Source organism: Schistocerca gregaria, chromosome 2, assembly GCF_023897955.1.
Source record: "Schistocerca gregaria isolate iqSchGreg1 chromosome 2, iqSchGreg1.2, whole genome shotgun sequence".
Taxonomy (NCBI): Eukaryota; Metazoa; Arthropoda; class Insecta; order Orthoptera; family Acrididae; genus Schistocerca; species Schistocerca gregaria.
The window spans coordinates 928,236,678-928,258,015 of record NC_064921.1 but is presented as its reverse complement, the minus strand read 5'-3'; the positions used below and the strand labels follow the sequence as shown (position 1 = coordinate 928,258,015).

At 41.0% G+C, this 21,338-nt stretch overlaps 2 protein-coding genes across 4 annotated transcripts in view; one reads left to right on the top strand and one right to left on the bottom strand.

Annotated features, from left to right (window-relative positions):
* LOC126335357 (cilium assembly protein DZIP1-like) overlaps positions 1 to 5,422 on the bottom strand; it is a 249,019-nt gene extending 243,597 nt beyond the window's left edge. Inside the window, exons 1-3 of one of the 2 annotated variants that reach the window (XM_049998546.1) lie at positions 4,835 to 5,422; positions 4,513 to 4,748; positions 1,285 to 1,437 (exon numbers count right to left, since the gene is read on the bottom strand). In XM_049998546.1, coding sequence (XP_049854503.1) covers positions 1,285 to 1,437; positions 4,513 to 4,748; positions 4,835 to 4,964 — 519 coding nt within the window. In that variant the 5' untranslated portion in view covers positions 4,965 to 5,422. Of the gene's footprint in view, positions 1 to 1,280; positions 1,438 to 4,512; positions 4,749 to 4,834 lie in introns of those variants that run through there. The other variant, XM_049998547.1, reaches the window with a different exon arrangement.
* A 274-nt stretch (positions 5,423 to 5,696) lies between these two features.
* Positions 5,697 to 21,338, top strand: part of LOC126335356 (EF-hand domain-containing family member C2-like) — a 245,877-nt gene continuing 230,235 nt past the window's right edge. The window contains exons 1-2 of one of the 2 annotated variants that reach the window (XM_049998543.1): positions 5,697 to 5,899; positions 6,056 to 6,244. In XM_049998543.1, coding sequence (XP_049854500.1) covers positions 5,846 to 5,899; positions 6,056 to 6,244 — 243 coding nt within the window. In that variant the 5' untranslated portion in view covers positions 5,697 to 5,845. The remainder of the gene's footprint in view (positions 5,900 to 6,055; positions 6,245 to 21,338) is intronic. The other variant, XM_049998544.1, reaches the window with a different exon arrangement.

The following is a 21,338-nucleotide window of genomic DNA, read 5'->3' as shown; positions in this document are numbered from 1 at the left end:
TAGAAACACAGCAACATCTGCAAAATTACTGAATAATACAGTACTTGAAAGCCAGCAAGTGTGACAGTAAGCAGACTAACTTGGAGACACTGCTGAAGAAATTCTGTGAATGGGCGGTAGTGTGATCAGACAGAACAGAGGGATACAAGTTGGTGAATTTAAAGTAAGGACTTTTTTGTAGAAATAAGCATTTTTAAATCTGTTACTTTGCATGAGCAAGTATGTTGAGTTGATTATTTAAATATGGAGGACCACATAATAAGAGCACGACTCCGAAAATGTACAGCTGTCAGTTAAAGTATTTTGCCCATTTTATGATGAATAACATAACAACTGACTGAGCAACCACCACCTTTGATCTATATGAAGGATGACTGAAATACGTATCCACTTGCTTTATTAAACTAAACATTATTTATCACCAAACACCCATTTTGTAAATGGTCAGCAAGCAATCATATTTAAATATGAATCACTCTGGACAGCGCTTATTCCAATTCACTTCTCATGTTTACTGTACAAATGATACATGGAACACTGTACACTAAACTGAAAACTTCGTAAAATGACATAGCCTTCCTGATTTGTCAGATCATGACAGACCTGAGCTTTCTAAGAACAGCTTATGGGTCATTTGAAAGCTTCTTTCTTCTCTTCCAAATTGTAGACTCTGCTGTTAAATCAAACAGAGCTCTCTACGAACTACTTACGGGTTACTTGGAACATTCTATTACTATATACGTGATTTCTTCTCTTGCAAACTGCAAAGACTCTCCTGCTACCTCCTTTGGAGAAAAGCCTCATTGGATTGGATTCAATAAAGAAAGGTTACTGATATACAAGTATTTAAATTATGGCATAGCAACTCCAGTAACTTAAGAGATGTTTTAAAAATCATACTGCAGTGGACATTTCACAAAGATATATTCCTTTGTTGAGAACTAAAAGCACCAGTTAGTAGAGCTAGCACAGGTGAAGTTAAGAGTTTCTCACTACTTCATACAAGAGTCTCTCAAAGCATACAATTAATGGCACATCTTGTGTGAATGAACAGCACAAATCTGGAAAAGCTCTTACAGCCACCAATTAAGAGACTAATTCTGAGAAAGTATATGGTGTAAGGAAATAGCAAACAAATAATGAAACATGCTGTTCAAAGCAGTTGTTAGACAAACCTGTGGCTAGCATGAGGCAGACATCCAACCGGAACTAAAACATAGCATGCATATAGACTCAACTGCAACTTTACAAGTCATGTTTAAGGATGGTTGGTAACTTACCTACCTTAAAACATTGTGAAATAAAATTCATATAGTACTGAGTCTTGTGGTACTGATCCAGAACTTTTTTCATATTTTCCCTCTCTTTCAAGCATTTCTTCATATACTTTAATTCTTCATTTCTTCTCCTGCATTCATTCTTTAGCTTATCATTTTCCTGTAACACAATACAATGGTACATCTCCTACTGGTACTTAGAACACACACCTTAAGCATTTTCATAGTAGCAAGCTAAAGAAACTAGTGTCTTCCTCTTCTTCTTAGTGGCTTTATTCCCATATCTTCACAGGGTTGGCACATTACTCTGGATCTGTCAGCGTCAGGGTACTCTCAAGTGTCGAAAGATGGTCAGGTGCCAAACTAAGGGACTAGTTTATCACCTGGCAACTACATGAAAGACACAGTTACACTGGATTAACTGAAACCTTCAATACTGCTTCACCAGCTCTCAACCAAACTGCCACCTTTCAGCCTAAGCTGAGGTATACTAGACAGCATTCTGTCACCCTACATGCATTGCAAAAAATATAAACACAGAAAAAGAGATTGTCAGTTTTCTGTTCCCCTCCTGTTAGCACATGTATGATGTCACATGCCTCATCATCATTGTGTCATGATACAAAGTGTACATCTGGTGTCATTTGACTCTCACACACACACACACACACACACACACACACACACACACAAAGGTTTAACTTATGCAAGCTTTTGGAGCCAGCTTACATTTTATGAAAATTACTCCAACAGCAATAACAATAACAATGCTTACTGAAGGAATCAGCACAAATGACAAAACATCCACTCTGCTGTGAACCATTACCTTAAATAACCTTTCCTGACACGAAGCTTCACACCACGAATTGAACCCTGATCATCTTTCTTCCAATAGTTGTAATAGACCAAAAATTTTTTTAACAGCGAGTGTGTGGAATTAGGAGATTTATGAGCAAGCTCTAGAAAAATGAAGCTTTGTGTCAGAGTGTTAAAATGTTCCCTGAAAACGAAAATTGTCCTGATCTGAGTTCCCGCCCAGCACATTGTTTTAATACAGTATGTCAAGAATACCTTAAACTTCCATAAGCATATTACTTGATAAATGTTGAAGACCTATGTTCAGTTCCTTATCATACTGTTAGTCATTGTGTGTTGGCAGTTCATTTAATTTTTTTTTTTTTTACATTTATAACATATTTAATTTAAACAATATGTTTGATATTGCATCTATAATAATCTCTCAACCACTCATTCAAATACCTTTACCTGCATCTACACAAATAATAAGCAAGCCACGATACGGTGAATAGCAGAGTGTACCCTGACAACTGCTAATCATTCCCTTTCCGTTTCAAATAGCAAATGGACTGAGGGGAAAGCTACTTTCTATAACATAGGGCAGTACATGAAAGTAAAAAACAGTTACCGTATGTCTACTATCTTAGTGAATTGTATAATTGTCATCAACATAATGAAGAAAGAGATTATGACTACTTTAGGAAAATACATACAATTTCTATCCTTCGCTTTTCCTGTATCAATTAACTGATAGTATAGATATTATTTCTATACCTCTTAACTGTCATTACAAAACAGTGTCAACGCTAAACCAATGTGTATTCATTAGTCCTTTACACTCCAGTTCAAGTAAGTGTTGACTGTATACACTCTGTCATTGAAAAACAATCACTGGTGCATTTACCCAAACAGCTGTTTGGATAAACACACCAGTGTTTGTTTTTGAATGACAGAGTGTATACAGTCAACACTTACTTGAGGAGTGACACGCCGTGTTTATGTCAATAACAATCCATTTAGCCACAGACATCAGTTGGTCTGATACACAGGTTTTTTGGCCAATTGAGATATACAAAATTCGATAATAGTTACACTATGGGATGTCCCCTCCATTACTTCTTGTAGCTTACGTATAATATTTGTACAGAATATGTATCAAACTAGTGACTGGAGTCTTGTCCTTTAATATATGTTTTTTTGTTGTTTTAGCTCTTACAACAAAAACTGGGTTAAGTGTGGGACAAAGGTAGCCTGATGGCTATGCTACAAATCATTGTGACTGCAGCAAACACAGTTTACAGATCTGTCTAAAATTTCCAAGGAACTCTGAAACAACAGAGCAGAATAAGTTCATAACATTACTTGGCCGACAGACTAACAGCAGCATTTCGCTATTCCATGTCTTTTACTGTTAAATAACACTGCTGTACAGTGTATTTCTATTCTTCTGGCTGCATTACAATTAATATCTGAAGTGATGTGTTGCAGGTCTAAACCCATTGACTATTACTATTTTGAAGCAAGCTTCACTTTCTGACTGTCTGCTTAGGAACTGTGGTTTAGGCCTACTGTATGAAACACTGTTTTATTGTTACTGCGACCTCTGTCTACATGTGGAATGAGTCACTTTTACAATGCTCATACACTTTCTCACTGGAAAACTTGTGATCAGGCTGAACATTTACATAAGTTTTTAAGTTGCAGCTCTTTGCTCTCAGACATGGCTACTGTGTTACGTTTACTTTTTCACACATTAAATTGTTCACATCGCTGGATATGAGACCAAAGATTTTTATGGCTCAATACCCTCACTCTTTTCTATGCTACACTAAGGGTGAGTAATTGGCAGAGTACATCATTTCTCCTTCTGGTGTTATGCTTATGAATATTACTTTGGTTTTCAAATTGTGACTCATTATTAACAATAAGGTTCACATTGGTGTAGATGCACTGTGAAGATGTCAGTACCGTCAACTCTTTAATGAGCTGTCCACAAGAGCTTATAGTGGGCACCCCACCTACCATTCATATTACACACTTGTGTGTAATTAAGAAAACGTTATTTCCCTTAATTGTTAAAACATAAATCATGCTCTCTCTTTCTATATGACAATTCATATAATATGTAAATGATAAAATGGATGATAATAAATTGAAGTGAGGGACATTTTTTTTTCCTTCAGTGACAAACTGCCCTAGAATATGACATCATAAGACATTAATGAATGAAAACTGCAAAAGTGCACGTTACTGGTAGGCATCTAAGTCAACAATCACGAATACCCAGTAGCTACTATGAACTAGCTGCCATCTGGTGCTCTGCTAATCCTCGACATTTTCGTATCAATCTTTTACAACTAGGGCCTTTACAGCTCTTGAAACGAAATGTGGAGTCAAATTCTGACAAACCAACTACTGCTAAATGCCCTTAACTTACCTCCAACGCCGTATTCAGTTGAGCTTGAATTTTAATCATTTGTTTACTCGTATATTCTTCCATAAACACGAGATAATCAACTGACAGCTGCGCCAATTTAAAAAGCTTCACAAAACTTGGATCCAATACCCTGACATCATATTCGGTTTCCAAACTGTAATTCGTTATGTTGAAAAGATTGGCTCGTAATGTAACTATATCTCTCTCTTGTACTACTCGGTCGATGTCGATCGCATCTGTAAAGAAGTATCAGCAAAACAGGCATAATTTGGACTCTAAAATCATCAACTCCATTCATGTGATTATGTCACAAGACCCTTACTTATTTTATTCCAGTCAATACGTCCTTGCTTCAGACAAAAGTAAAAACCTGCGTCTCTTACGACTTTGGCATAATATTCAGGTGTCCTAGAAACCTGATCCATCGTCTGTATTCCAGCTTTTAATATCATCTCTCTTATTTTGGCCTTTACGAAAGACGAAATAACCTTGCCATTATACAAAAGAGATACATATCTATTTAATTGTACTGGTATATCATTGATTTGTGTCTTTTCTAATACGCTGAATAACACCTCAGCTATTAAATTATGTACAGCATACAACTTATTTAGTTATTAGACAATACACATTGAGTTCCTAACTTCATTCAAATTGGCGTCCACCTCGAAATGCCACTAATCGATATAACTCGATTACCGACGTGTGTGTCCCACTTGCAATATCCATCTGGTGCTGACTGAAGACGCGAAGAATGCGTTGTACACACATCTTTGTAGTCGTTGTTATATTTAATTTTATTTGAAATGTTAATACAGTTCAGTGACCGACATGAATATTATGAATACTTTTGTACTGCATAATTTGATGTTTACCTTAAGAAGTGCACTCACTGTGAGTGCCAAACAACAGACACAGGTTTACATCGACTATAATATTTGAAATGACGTTGTCACTACGAAAAATTTTCTAGCTTCAAAAGAAAGATGATTACTTCTTTAATGGATCAGTCGGGTCCCAATTCTTTTAAGATCTTTTTTTTCATATTCGTAGACGTCATTCACTTCAATAATGTTGCGGTGGAGAACAATTACTGGACAAGATTGTTACTTTACGTGACACATTAAGGTGTTGTTTATTGATGTGACATCTCTTCGCTCCATTGAAGATATGTTTCCGACTTTGTATATTTACAGTTTGGTTGTTATGGCAACAGTAGAAATATCGTAGCTACAGCAAACTTAGCACTAAATTACGCCGCTTCGAGAAACTGATATTCCGGTTGTTTCACAAAACTCACTTTTATATACATTATAACATTTCGTCTTTCAAAATGCTAAGGAGTATGCCTTTACCCTTCCTTCCAGGATTTACATTCACTAACACGGTAAGTCGTATTACGTACTATTTTCACGATTGGTCTCGTCAGTTGCATCTAGAACGATCACTGCTACTACTACCGATACTAGTAGTACCAGTAGCAGTAGTTGCGTTTACTTTGAAAACTTAATCTACACTCTCATTCGAAACAAAATATTTTCAGATTGGGCAGACTAGATTTCATAAACCACATCATTTCGAACTCTACAACAAACTCCCGATTTTATCGGTTAGAGAAAAACCTGGAATAGGAGGAGAATCTGTAACAAAATCAGAATCAGAAAAGCGCATCAATCTACCAAAGCCAGCTGAAGCTCCAGAACTTCCGGCATGGATTGCATATGACAAACAGGTAACGTAGTTTAAGATATTTCCAATTTTTCTTGCACTTGATATGTAATGTTATTTCTTACTGAATCATCCGACTTGACACGACCAAAGTTTGCCACCCTCTACTGCGGAAACAGCGGGGAAAGGGTACTAAAGATCTTACCGCTTGACTTAAAATAGTTTTAATATTTGATATTTACCAAGTGTGGTAAGTAACAGTGACGAAATCCCTCCCTCGTGGCAAGTGGTTTGTAGTATTTACTGTAAATTTGTAGTGATTCAGTTGGTCCCCGGCTTAAGAAATCAGCAAGTATTTTTGATAATATGAAGTTATCTAGATTGTGAAAAATCCTAAGACATGCTACGGTACTAACGACATGCTTGCGTAGGTCAATTCTTGATTAAGAACATACTTCCAATTATTGTACTCGTGCATCGACCAGGCAGAACCATGGACCACAATAATCAGCTGACGTCACGCAAGAATTCAGTGTTGTTCTGGAAGAGGTCCAGTGCTTTGCCGAGTGGCTGGCGAGAGGCCCCCATGAAGGGGTGCACACACAATAGGAGCGCAAAAGCTGACCAAAAAACAAACAAGTCAGGAAGTCGATTTAAGACTCAATCGGGAGAGGTACCCGATGTTCGTCTATTCTGTGTACAACAATAGCGGGTTGATTCGTGCAAACAGCACCCTAAAGAAATGCTACTTACATATATCGCTCAGGTGCAATAGCGGAGTTCTTGCTACTGCTTCGTTATGGTATTACAGGATCTCAATGGCTTGTGACTGGAGCGAGACGCGACGATGGCAGAAACAAGAAAAATAGGTGAAAGGGGTATTTAATTTATCCTCCTCCAGACAATATATTTGTTGCCCCTGAGTTGTAGGTGTACGATCTACTGGATAAATAAAGAAAGATCGAAGGATAAATCTTCTGTGACTGACAATAACGTTATAGGAGCTGTTATACTTTGATTACAATAATCAAATAATTTTGCGATTGATGTTTCAGCGAGTGAAGTGGCACCAACGTCGCCGTCAACGAATTATTATTACTGCTTTCTTCTATTCTTTTTATGCCAGTATGGTAGTGATTCTGTTATATGAGGTGGTTTGCAGATGTGATGTATGTATTTATACTTTTCAGTGCTTTGAATGCTCACAGTAGCTTATTCTACAAATTTACAGGTATTCTAACCTCCTCCCCTCAACCCCTCCAGAGCCATGAGGTCGACTTTTCCTTTTTTGGGGGGAGGGGGAGGGGGAGGGGGGAGGTGTGCCTTAAAGTCGTTTGGGTTGAAATATAATAGTTATTAGTTGTAATAAGTAAGATTAAATTTTCCATCTTGAACACTTACTTTTGGATTGCAAAGTTTGGCAGCAGCGAGAAGTGGGCATGATGTCTAAAGGTTCGTTTGAGTGAGGTTATCACAACCGAGTGCGATAGTTTTCAAAACTGCCTCTATTGCGCATGCGCAGTCTCGTGATCGTTTCGACAGTCCGATCCCTTACGGTTTTCACAGACGCATATTTCGCGTGTTTTGTTGCCTGACTACCAGTAGCGCTAGTTGACACCTGTACTGTCTTGGCATTGCACAAATGTTTATGCTTTAAATAATGATACAGTGCACAGGGTACATATTTTTTTCATACTTAGCCTTACGCATTTCGAGAATTAATTCTCATCGTCAATCGAAAATATTTGCGTAAGTATTTTGTGTTCTTATGTTTTTGGATGGGGTCCGCCTTTAGCAAAACACAATTTTGGTTTTTGTCTCCAAACATGTTTCAGTGCAGTTGCAGCATCATCAGTGGGTTTTTTATTTTATGGCTGTTAAACATAAGGAATGTTCTTTGCTGTTTATATACATGTCAGTAGTACTTTTTAAATTGTAGTTACAGATTTTTGAAGAGCACGTAAAATTATGTATTTTTACCTTCTTACCATATAGTGTAGTTTTCACGCTGTACTACGTTTTTACGATGTCTGTTTTTCTTTAAAGTTTGTCATCTGCAACAACATACAACTTAATATAGACAAAACATTTATGCAAAAATCACGATTTCTAAGCTGTTATGGCTATGCCTGAAATTAATTAATTTTATGTGAATAATTTTGTGTGTGTGTGTGTGTGTGTCTACTTATTGCTTTTATTTGTGTTTCTGTGTTTTTTATTGTATTCATTATAACATGAAATATATCATAGATTTGGGACCAAAAACAAAATTGTGCTTTGCTAAAGGCGGACCCCATCCAAAAACGAGTGGATCGTTGAAGCAAACACAGACAAAAGAGCTTCAACCTCAAGATGATTTTGGGGGCTGTTTGTCAATTTTGCCAATTTATTTGTTTCCCAATTAGATCCTTTTTTTTTTTAAAAAAAAGGCCATCTGGTTGGAAAATTTAAGATCTGCTTGCTAGTGGGAGATTTAGTCTTTTTAAAACATTATCTGCTTGAATTCTAGTCTTTTTAATATTATATTCTTCGAAAAGTTTATTTTGTTCATTCTAGTTCATTTCAGTATGCTCAACAGGTTATAGAAGAAATTACTTTCTTGTAACTGCTTATACAATAAAATCTGTTACGAAACATAAAACGTTTGTTCGAAAGGCTGCTTTCTGGCTACCGCGCATGCGCAGAGCGGAAGTTGCGTTCGAAGCGCGTCTGGTCCAAAATTTGGCTACTTGAAGTGGGGCGCCAGCTGTTTGAAGAGCACCTAGCAAGTAGCATCAAGTAGCCAAATTCTACCTAAGGAAAATTTTCTTGTTCTGTCAAGCTGCCAGTTTAGCGGATGCGCATAATTAATTGGTTTGTAGTCAGGGTACGTGGCCGCGTTATTCCGATTGTTTTTCAATTGCCGAACTATTTCTGTATCTACGATAATTGCAAGGTAAGCACTTTATTTGTTCTTATGTTTTATTTTTATTTATTGTTATAAAGTCACCTGTAGAAGTTCAGCTGTTCGCCACTCGGTGACAGTCGATCAGTAAAATGCGTTTGAAGAGCCCAGGCGCCAAGCATGGGCTCTTGCAGGGGGTGCTGGCTCTTGACGTCAACGTCGTTGCGCATGCGCAGTAGCGTCTGTTTGCTAGTTCTTCAAGTAGGATCCTGGCAGCTCTTCGAAAGAACCTAACCTTAATTGCTACTGTTACCCGACAATGTAAATAACGAGTGCAAGAAGTATTTAAGTACAGAACTCTCATACTTTATTTTGTAAAATTATTTTAAATGTATGAAAAACTGAAGTGGTAATGCATGATGCGGTATAATATTTCTACTATATATTCCTACTGTCGAGGATCGAGCAGCTGAACGAAACGCAAACTGCTTGTTATTATCCAGTTATTGTCGAGTTTGTGTCAGAAGTGGCTGTGCTTAGTGCTTGTTCTTCTCGTCATAGTGATTGATTGTAGTCCTGTTAATATGGGTAAAGTTCAAGCTCAATGCACCCAAAAGTTTAGGGAAGAATGGTTAAAAAAACCGAAATTTGTCCAATGGTTATCACAGTCTTTAGGAGATAACACAAAGGCATTCTGTAAAGTGCGTCACTGTTATGTAAGAGCTCAGTTAGCGGATATAGAAAATCATGCAGAGCAGAAACATAAATCTGCAGTTTCTTCCTTTTCCTCCTAAAGACAGACAAAAATTAATTTTAAACCAGTTCAGGATTCCATATGACGTTACGAAGCTGAAGGGTCACTCGCCCTCTGTATGTCTGCACATTGTGCTATAATGTTGTGTGATGAGTTAGGAGAAATGTGTAAAAAAAGGTTCAAAGAAAGTCTTATTGCAAGTCAGATTAAGTTACGTCGTACAACGTGTAGTGCTATTGTCAAGAATGTTCTTGGGCCCTATTTTGCGAACGGTCTGAGAAGTGATGTTGATGGTGCTATGTTCAGTACTTTCGTTGACGAATCAACTGATATTAGTGTCACTAAACTTCTAGCAATGGCTATAATTTATCATAGCAAAACATCTCACAGAAGTTAATTTAGATTCAAAGAAATTGCAGGAAATAGGAACAGAAACACTTTAGAGGGAGATTCTGCATTTGGGACTTATAAGGTGTGTCTGTCGTTCTATGCAGTTGGCAACCTCTGCAGCAACTGCAGAATGTCTCCCAAGAAATTTGGACTTTTTGATTAGGGAAACTTACAACCGATTTTCTCGATCTTCTTCATGACAGCTCTTTTACCACCAGATTTTCTCAGTCCTAAATGATGGGGAGGAGCCACTGAAAATCACCCACACTTGTGACTCAAGATGGTTATCTATTGAACTTTCGGTATGTGGAATAATTGATAAATGGCTTGAGTTAAAACCTCATTTTGAAATTGTTAGGCAAAGCGAAAAATGCTACGCATCTGGACTGCTCTATTCGATGTTCATTGACGAAATTAATGTAGTAAATTTGCTATTTTTGAAACATATCCTTTCAAGTCTTCAGAGAGTCAATAAGGAGTTCAAATCAAATATTATGGATCCATGCAAGTTATTAGATGACCTGGTAATTCTTATTCAATCTCTTCTTAAGCAAGTTGTCATTCCCACCAATCCAGTTCAGAGAAAATATTTTGACAATGATTTCGAAAATCTAGATCCAATTCCGCATCTTGGATACTTGTTTGAAAAAAATTCAGAAATTAGAAACAAAATAACCGAAGGGGAAGAAAAAAATATTAGAGGAAGATGTGTAAAATTTGTTTCTTCACTTGTTAAACAATTACAGCAAAGATTGCCTGATAATATTGAAGTATAGAGGAAATTATCTCTTCTTGCAGTTTCAAGGAGGCTTGTAACGGTAAAAGAACCCTTAAATTTCCTGTTAGAAAGCTCTCACTTGGATAGTGATACAATTACAGTAATTGAATTACAGTGGCAAAAAATGACCGTCGGCCAATGGGATAATGTCAACAATTCTGTCGATTTCTGGCGTGAGGTTTTCAGTTACCATGACGCCAGTGGAGAAATCCTTTTAGAGAATTTGCAGGATTTGCATTATCTTGGCTCATATTTTCTTGTATTAGGGATTCATGCAAGTCTCCGCGGAAAGAATCAGTGCAGCCAAAATTACAAATTTCCTGAGTCAGTTCTCAGAACAATTGGGACAACTGAAGCATATAAATCGAGACCATCAGCTTCTACTGCACCTTCTCTTTTCCATAAGGACGATGACGATAATGATGTAGATGACATTATTATCCAGATTTAGGTAAGTTTAGTAAGAAATATGTTATTTGTGTAGTGTATATCTCGAGTGAGTGACGTTTCATTGTCACCTCTATGCTTCTGAATAAAAATTTAGAATCTAGTTCTTTTAAGGCATTTTTAGTCCTTTTTACTCTCAATCTGGTTGGAAAAAGTTGTATACTGTTGGCAACACTGTTGTTTGTATGTGTGTTGTGCTCTCTTACACTGTATTGCACCGTCTTTTTGAAGTTAAGATACCGTACTTTACCAGCTATATTAAGCAGAAAAACGAACTTTGTGAAATTTCACAAACAGTATGAATGATGGTTAGCGTGTGTCTTTTTTTCTGCTTGGCACAGTGTCTTATACTGACAAAAAGACGGCTACAATGGAAGACAGACAGCACAACACACACATATATATGTAAATATTTGGTCATGACAATGAGAAATTCTCGAAATGCGTCCTGCAGAGCATGAAAAAACATGTAAGTGGTGCAATGTTTCATTACCATATTTAAAGAATTAACGACAATTGCAGGCTTTCCAGAAACATCGATTATGACGAACGAAATTGAATCAAACGTTTCCGCTTTTCACTTGTGGTCAGCACTTCTTGGAGAACCAGTGATACAAAATGTTAACTGATGTCGTTCTTCATTATTCCTGACACCACTTTCCTCATCAACATCCTGTTTTCTTTCACATATTTTGATTATATGCATATGCTGAAAAAATTTGATCAGCTTGCCTCATTGGCTTTGGTAACACAAATTTCGTTGCTGATTCGCAATACATAGCAGATAATTAGTATCGGTGTTAATAAACAACAAAATAGTAAGTGCCGAAGCATTAAAAGTGTCGGAAATTATCCAACTCGAAGAAAAATTATCATCGGTGGGAAGTGACTGCAATGAGTTCACTGATGAGGAATGTGGTATGCAGCTTAATTTCACAGGATGCTTATCTCTACTTATGCCACCTCCCCTCTAAATGAGCCATCTTAATGTGTGCGTGTCATTTATAGCAATGAGTATAGTATGTGACCCCCATTTCGCCTCTTGTGATCGGATCTTTGTATGTAAGAAAAGAATTTACTCGTTTTCAAAGTGACATTAAAAGGTAGTGAGATCCTTTTGCTTTTAACACCCCAGGCTTTATATATGCAGCACATTTCTACAGAAAAACTCCTCAAAGGAATAACATTACACGAGGATGTACGGTATTAAATTTTACGAAGTTTGAGATATACAATTCCTTTAAAGGTGTAGCAGTAATTTGAAACTTCTTATCTTCAACGTGAATACTACGAGACTGAACAGTAAAAACCTCTTCACATGCGGGCGCTGATATCTTTGCAGCAGGCTTAGGAAAAGCTTTGGAGCCAGTCAGAAGAATTTCCTGTGATCGGTCGAAACTGTTTGCAACCGTGCATTGCCCACAATTCGAACAGCTTTCACTCAGTCACAACCCATAGGACCTTGGAGAATGCCTGTGTCAGCGCATTCGCGTAGTTGCAACGACTGCATATGTATCTGGAACGAACTTGATAAGTTGTCGATTCTAAGTTGACCTTTGGCTCCAAACCGGTTGCCGGTACATGTTGATATATTATATGTCGACTATCTTAAGTTTGACTGCTGCGAACTGCAATGATCTAACAGCTATAGCATCATAGAAGAACGAAGAAGAAGTGTTGTGTGTGTCAACTGAAAAATAAATACCGTGACGAATGTGTTCGAACATGAAATACTTTACGATATTCTTTCACATAACATTATAACTTCCGTGTGTAATTTACATCATAGCTGCTGATTACCAGTGCGCATGCAAGCCTAAAGAGGCATCATTGTGCAGCAGACATTTCCCCACAAGTGGCGACAAAGTTCTCCTTCCTGCTATCTCTGCACCTCACACATTACGTTTATGTACGACATATCTTCCAAACGATGAAAACCGAATTTCGGGAACCGTTTTGCGTTGTCGTGCTTACATGTTAAAGGTATGAAGCGGATTTGCTAGCCCAGTTATATATGGCTTCCGGGAAACAGATGCTGCACTTTAAGATTTAGTCAGCACAATCGCTAACTCTCTTCAGTTAGACGAGGTGCAAAAAGCTTCAGTCTAATATCCTGCTTCTCCTTCACTGTACAAAAGCCACTCCGTCCATATTAGCCAAAAATTGGGTTACGAAATCTGGTTTTGGGAGCCCCATGCACCCCACTTTATATGGGGCCCGCAAAACCAGATTACGAAAACCGGTTTCCCAATACCGCTTCTGGGTGGTCATGTAAACACTTCAGAATCAGTTCTTGAATTCCGCTTGTAGCTGCATCCTTTCAAATTTCGCAATCGATTTTTTTCTAGCATGTAAACAAAACCAGTTTTGAAACATGCTTGGGTTCTCAAGCTACATATTGTTTTCAGAATGTTCGGTTAATATGGACCGATCGCGAGGTGAAGAAGGATCAGAAATATCAAACTGAGCATGAAGCTGTCTACCTATAATATTTAAGTGAAGAAAAATAACGATTGTATCGTGTGATCGGAGGCTTTCCTATCATACGTGTTGTTTCCAGGGCTCTCGGGTGTCCAGCCGGATGCGATAGTTGAAGTCCCATGATATTTTGGTGAATAACCTTTCCGCCATCATCAGGTGGTTCAGATGGAATGGTCTGTCTGCTCCTTCCTTGTTCTCTATGAATGACAGCCTCCCAGAGGTTGCCTAAATGTGGAGTCTTTGTCATTTGACATTTACCCCAAAAATAATGGGGTGGAGATTGTATCTGGGACAAGAGGAAAGACTGGACTTGCCTAAGCAAGGCAGGATTAAATAACTGGTATGTGCTAGTAGGACTAGCGTTTTTTTCCCTTAGTCCTCACTCTTGGCACCGTATCGATGATGCATTGCCAATCACAGGGCGTGAAGATGGGACGAGAATTGATCAAGGCTAGGTCTTTTTTTGGAGACGAATTTGTGTAGGTTTGCGGCTGTCCAACCGAAGAAATATGGTTGGTGGGTAAATGGAGGTTTAAGAACATTGGGAGGGGTAAAAGGGGTGTGGATGGTAGAGGTACCAATATGTACCATCTTACAGCGAGTATGCTAGCATGTCCATCACCATCTTAGCAGCTTGCGGGTTGTCTGGCAGTGGTAGGTGGTTGTATTTGGCAGCCTCTTCTTGAACCACAGCAGTGATGGCAGCGACTTGTAATGCTTCATCTTCCTCTTCTTCCGGCTTCTGTGCCGCCTGCATTTCTGCGTCAGCCAGAGAGGCGGTCGTCTGGGTTTCCACATCTACCCCCTTCCTAGTGGGGTTCAGCGCCTCTTCTTTGTGAGTTACAAGGATTAAGGCATTCGTCAGTTGCCACATCTGATGACGCGCCTCTTCCGGTTCCGCCCTCAGGGCGCCCTATCCTCCGCCATGGTGGATTTGAGTGCAGCGATGGTTACACCCGTGGCTTACTGTAACGATTCATGGAAATTATCCTAGTCGTCTTCTTCGCGGCCGAGCGGCACGCTTCCCATTCTTGGATAGGGGGTGGGGTGGCTGCCTTGTCTTGTTGAGCCACTTCTTCAGATTTAGCGGCCTCAGTTTTCTTATTTTGCTTGCTCCAATTCTTGATATAGCTGCAGCGACGATGATTTGCAGCATGTGCGCCACCGCAGTTGATGCACTTCAGAGCAGCATCTCATGGCTTATTGCACTTCCGTGTATCATGCTCCTTTACACACGTCATGTACGTGACCGTGTTGCCACAGGACTTTGCTACATGGGCAAACTGTTGGCACTTGTAGCACTGTTGTGTCTTCTTCTTCTCGCTCTTCTTTCTGCTTCACATTTCATCGGCCAGGTGCTCCAGTAGGATGGAGAGAAGGCGGCATCTTGACTTCCCCTTGGCTTTGCCTCCCTTGCCACAACCAGCCATGTCTGAAACGTACACCAATGGCAACAGCGACAGTGACAGTGACAGTGACGAAGTGAACTGCAGTGAGTCCAGCAGCTGAGTCCCAGTCTGTCTGCTCTCTCTCTCTCTCTCACCTTTTACTTTTCCCTCCTTGGGGAATTGTATGGTGGAGTTTATAGCCTGTTGGCTTTTACTCCGTAATGTATGTTGTTTATATGTGATTATCTTTGATTGTTTTGGCTGTCTGTGTATTGTGGTGGTGTTTGGTGGTCTCTTGTACTTGCCTAAGGTTGTCGAGATGTTGGGTATCTTAAGGATTAAAAATTGGTATTAGGACTTGGAGATTTTGGGATTTTTCTCTTCGGAAAGACAGATTAGACACTGTAGGAGGTGGTGTCTTCATTGCAGTTGACAAAAATATTGTGTCTACTGATGTCGAAGTAGAGTGTGATTGTGAAGTTATCTGGACACGTTTAACAGGGCTAGGAGAAAAAAAGTTAATTGTTGGATGTTATTACCCGCCACCAGGTTCTGTATCGCCGAAGTACCCAGATCATGCTATATTAGTCGGAGGATACTTCAACCTACCTAGTATAGACTGGGATGTCTACGGATTCATTACAGGTAGTACAGGCAAGACGTCGTGTGAATTACTTTTGAACACATTATCCGAAAACTGTCTTCGGCAGCTAAATCGACAGCCAACGCGTAATGGAAATATTTTAGATCTGGTAGCCACGAACAGACCAGACCTCATCGACGGTGTCAGTGTTGAGACAGGGATTAGTGATCATGATGTTGTCATTACGACTATGGTTACGAAAGTTAAACAGGCGGTCAAGAAGGCTAGGAGAGTATTGTGACTAGAAAGAGCAGATAAGCAGTTGTTAGCATCCCACTTAGTAAATGAATCGACTTCATTTACTTACGGTACTATGGTCGTGGAAGAATTATGGGCAAAATTTAAACACATTGTAAATCACGCATTGGACAAGTATGTGCCGAAAAAGTGGGTTACTGCCGGAAAAGACCCACCGTGGTTTAACAGCGCAATTCGGAGAATGCTCAGGAAGCAAAGACAGTTGCACTCGCGGTACAAGAAAGATCGGGAGAAGTTAGTAGAGATTTGTGCTGCTGTAAAAAGAGCGATGCGCGAAACATACAACCACTACCACCGTCATACCTTAGCAAAAGATCTTGCTGAAAACCCAAGGAAATTCTGATCTTAAGTAAAATCGGTAAGCGGGTCGAAGGCTTCCATCCAGTCACTCACTGATCAGTCTGGCCTGACAACGGAAGACAGCAAAACGAAAGCTGAAATTTTAAATTTAGCATTTGAGAAATCTTTCACGCAGGAGGATCGTACAAACATACCGCCGTTTGAGTATCGTACAGATTACCGTACGGAGGAGATAGTGATGGACATCTTTGGGGTTGTGAAGCAGCTGAATGGATAGAAAATAAATAAATCGCCAGGTCCTGATGGGATTCCAATTCGGTTTGACGGAGAGTATTATACTGAATTGGCTTCTTACTTAGCTTGCATTTATCGCGAATCTCTTGCCCAACGTAAAGTCCCGAACGATTGGAAAAAAGCGCAGATGACCGCTGTATATAAGAAGGGTAGAAGGACGGATCCTCAAAATTACAGACCAATATCGTTAACATTGGTTTGTTGCAGGATTCTCGAACATATTCTCATTTCGAATATAATTAATTTCCTTGAGACAGAGAAGTTGCTGTCCATGCATCAGCACGGCTTTAGAAAGCATCGCTTCTGCGAAACGCAGCTCGCCCTTTTTCACATGATATCTTGCGAACCATGGATGAAGAGTATCAGACGGATGCCACATTCCTTGACTTCGGGAAAGCGTTTGACTCGGTGCCCCACTGCAGACTCCTCACTAAGGTATGAGCATATGGAATTGGTTCCCAAACATGTGAGTGGCTCGAAGACTTCTTAAGTAATAGAATCCAGTACCTTGTCCTCGATGGTGAGTGTTCATCGGAGGTGAGGGTATCATCTGGAGTGCCCCAGGGAAGTGTGGTAGGTCCGCTGTTGTTTTCTATCTACATAAATGATCTTTCGGATAGGGTGGATAACAATGTGCGGCTGTTCGCTGATGATGCTGTCGTTGAGTGACTGCAGGATGATACAAGATAACTTGGACAGGATTTATGATTTGTGTAAAGAATGGCAGCTAACTCTAAATATAGATAAATGTAAATTAATGCAGATGAGTAGGAAAAAGAGTCCCATAATGTTTGAATACTCCATTATTAGTGTAGCGCTTGACACAGTCATGTCGATTAAATATTTGCACGTGACATTGCAGAGCGATATGAAGCAGGACAAGCATGTAATGGCAGTTGTGGGGAAGGTGGATAGTCGTCTTCGGTTCATTGGTAGAATTTTGGGAAGATGTGATTCATCTGTAAAGGAGACCGCTTATAAAACACTAATACGACCTATTCTTGGCTACTGCTCGAGCGTTTGGTATCCCTATCAGGTCGGATTGAGGGAGGACATAGAAGCAATTCAGAGGCGGGCTGCTAGATTTGTTACTGGTAGGTTTGATCATCACGCGAGTGTTACGGAAATGCTTCAGGAACTCGGGTGGGAGTCTCTAGAGGAAAGGAGGCGTTCTTTTCGTGAATCGCGACTGAGGAAATTTAGAGAACCAGCATTTGAGGCTGACTGCAGTACAATTTTACTGCCGCCAACTTATATTTCGCGGAAAGACCACGAAGATAAGATAAGAGAGATTAGGGCTCATACAGAGGCTTATAGGCAGTTCCCTCGTTCTGTTTAGGGGTGGAACAGAGAGTGAAGATGCTAGTTATGGTATGAGGTATCTTCCGCCACGCACCGTATGGTAGATTGCGGAGTATGTATGTAGATGTAGATGTAGACTTAGCTGTCAGAGATCGTCATAGGGCGTTTGTGCTTATCATGGGACATGTCATACCGACCTAAGGAGTGGTTGAGGTCACTTACAGATCTGGAAGAGCTCGTGTAAAAAGCCCTTGCTAGATCTTGGAATCTATCCTTGAGGAGGAGGATTTCGGCAGCAGCGTGCAGATTGTCGGTGGGGAATCCCATGAGTAGATGCAGAGCTCTCCTGAGGGCGTGGTTCTGCAGCCTCTGGAGTTTGTCCAGATGCTGCTTTGCCGCATATCCCCAGACAGGACACACATACTCCATTACTTTCCATACAACGGCCTGATGGACATTTACTCCTACAGAGCAGGGAAGGGGGCTGGTCGTGTTGAGGACTGGGTATAGGATGGACATTCTTGCAAAGATCTTCCTGTGGACATCGTCTATGTGGGGTTTCCACGTTAGTCTTGAGTCCAAGGTTCGCTGAGATACTTGGTGGATCTGTGCCAGGGGAGTCGGGATCCATGTAGGTGTAACTGAAAGGAGGGGAGGGTTGAGAGAGTCCACATCTCCTGAGAGTCTGGGTGGTCAACATAGCTTGTGTCTTTTCAGGGTTGATGGTGATGCGCCAGCGACAGGCCCAGGAGGCGCTCATAGATCTTGCTGAGAGTTGGCAAGAGGATAATCAGCCTATAATGCTGTGGGAATAAAGGGTCTTTCCCTGGTTTGTGTATCGTGACCACTTCCGTGTGTTTCTGGTAAGCTGGTAACTCGCAGGTAAGATTAATCTCGTTGAAGACGTTCGTGAGGTGTTCGATAGCCAAGGGTGGGAGGTTTTGACTAGCTGGTTGGTGACGTTGTGTCCTGGCTCCCTTTTTGTACGGAGGGACCTAATTACTTTTGCCACGTTTTTCGGGGCGAAAAGTGGTGGTCTGTCCTCTGGGTCCTCCTCAGCATTGAGGAAGACAGCCATCTGACGACAGACTACCTCTTCGTGTTCGTTATCCTGGGGTTCTGCCGCTTGAAACTGCTTCTCAAAGGTGTCGGCGAGAGCGTTGGCCTTTTCAGTACGGCTGTAGGCCAGACCCCGCTCGCCGTGCAGCGGCGGCATTCTAATGCGACTTTTGGTGAATTGCTTGATAGCTTGCCATAGTGGGTGATCGCCCACTTTGAGGGCTATGAGGTGGTTTTGCCATTGCTGGTTTCTGTGCTTGTTGAGCGCTACCTTCAGCTCTCTCTGTAGACGATTGAGAAGCCTCCTGGTGGCCTGATTTCTGGTGATCTTCCACTCTTTTGCCACTCTGTTCTTGTGTCAGATTCGAGCTAGCAAATGGATTTGGAGCTGTACTTGTGGGGGTGGGCCGTCCCTTTGTGGGGGAGTGGCATCTTCCACTGCCTACAAGATGGTACCTGTTAGGTCTTGTAGCGCTTGTTCTACTGTTTCGGAAGTAGGTGGTGGAACACGAGCGATATCAGAGGCAACAGTTTCTCGGTATCGCTCTCAGTTTGTACGTTTGTAAGACGTCTGGTACCGTGGGAATGCTACCCATTCTCCCACATCGACCTCTACAATCGCTGGGTTGTGGTTAGAGAACATTCTGTTGATTGTCCATGCGGCCACAAACATCGCGATTCTCCTAGTGAGGTCTATGTCTAACATGACGAGCCTTCCTCTATTTTTTGGAAAATGTGTGGGCTCGACCGGACTCCATGTTTCGAAGTGGTGGTTGCATGCTATTTGTTGCTGTTTGGCGCCGACTCTGGAGATTTCTCTAGACTTCCAATTGCGGTGTTTGGCATTGAAGTCGTCTCCTGTTACGAGTTTGCCTTCAACTTGCCCTAGAGCAGCTACGTCTCCCTCGTCTATCTCGACTTGTGGGAGGTCAGTAGATTGCAACAATTGTTAGGGGTCCTGTGGCAGTAGTTACTTCCATCGCCCCTGGTTCGATTTTATTGGTAGCTGGTAAGAATACCTGGAGGTGGGGGATCTCTCTTTTTAAGTATATGGCCACTCCTCCACTTTGGGTTGGCCTGTCTTTACGGTAGCTAACGTAGTTTGGAACTGTCGCTTTTATTACCAGTTTTAGGTGGGTTTCCCCAATCATGAATATGTCGATGGAGAACTCCTTCATGAGTTCTCTGAACTTGACCTGTTGATTAACAATGCCATCTACGTTAAAGACTCACATTGTCAGGTCTTGGATATTTGGTCGTCTATCCATAGTGGAGTTTTGAAACTACTGAGGAAGTCACAGAGGGGAGCGACTGCTGGACTGCTGCCTGAAGGGCAACGAGGATCTGAGTGTTCTGCTTCTGGGCCTTCCTGAATTCCTTCGTCATTTCCATGACGAGGTTCATGGTTATGAGTTGGACCGAGTGTGGGGTTCTGTAGATCTTCCTCTGTCTTGGTGGACCTGGTCTTTGTTGTATTTTTCCACTCTACCAACCCACCAGAGCTCTGCCAACCTCCAATCAACTTCCACTCGATAGGACAGTAACAGAAAATTTCCCCTCCCCTCCCCTCCCAGAACCGATAGGTACATTCTCCCGAAAACGACGCCTGCACCAAGACGACAGACATCACACAGGGGTCAGGTACCACGACAGCAATCCACAGACAGAGAAAAAGGTTCCCTCAAACGAAACAGGCGTGTTAGGGAATCGGAAGAGATAGCCACGGGCTTGCTAAGAAACGTGGGGTCGGAAGACTCACTAGAGAAGTCCCCAGCAGCCAAGCGAGGCGCCCAAGAAACAGCCCCCACAAAAGCACCTTTGTACATGCCGATAATCGACGATACTTTTCCAGAGACGAACATTGGTCTACCATTCGACAGCGAACAAGCCAACGAGAAGGGCGACGAGCCGCCCTTCGAAATGGCCAGAAGAACGGCTCACCGTGCGTCACATTCAGGAACAATCTACACCCACCTTCCCACCGAAAACAGGTTCAATGCAATTGCGCCATCTTCCGTGCCGGCAACAGGCGCGCCAACACGCCCGCCACCACCAGCTAGAAAGTACAAGATCCCAGCCATAGTAGTAGGATACCCGACCTCAATAACATGATCAAAGAGAATAGACTTTCAAGCGAAGTAAGCAGGGAGGGGGGGGGGGGGGAGGGCAGGGGAACAGGA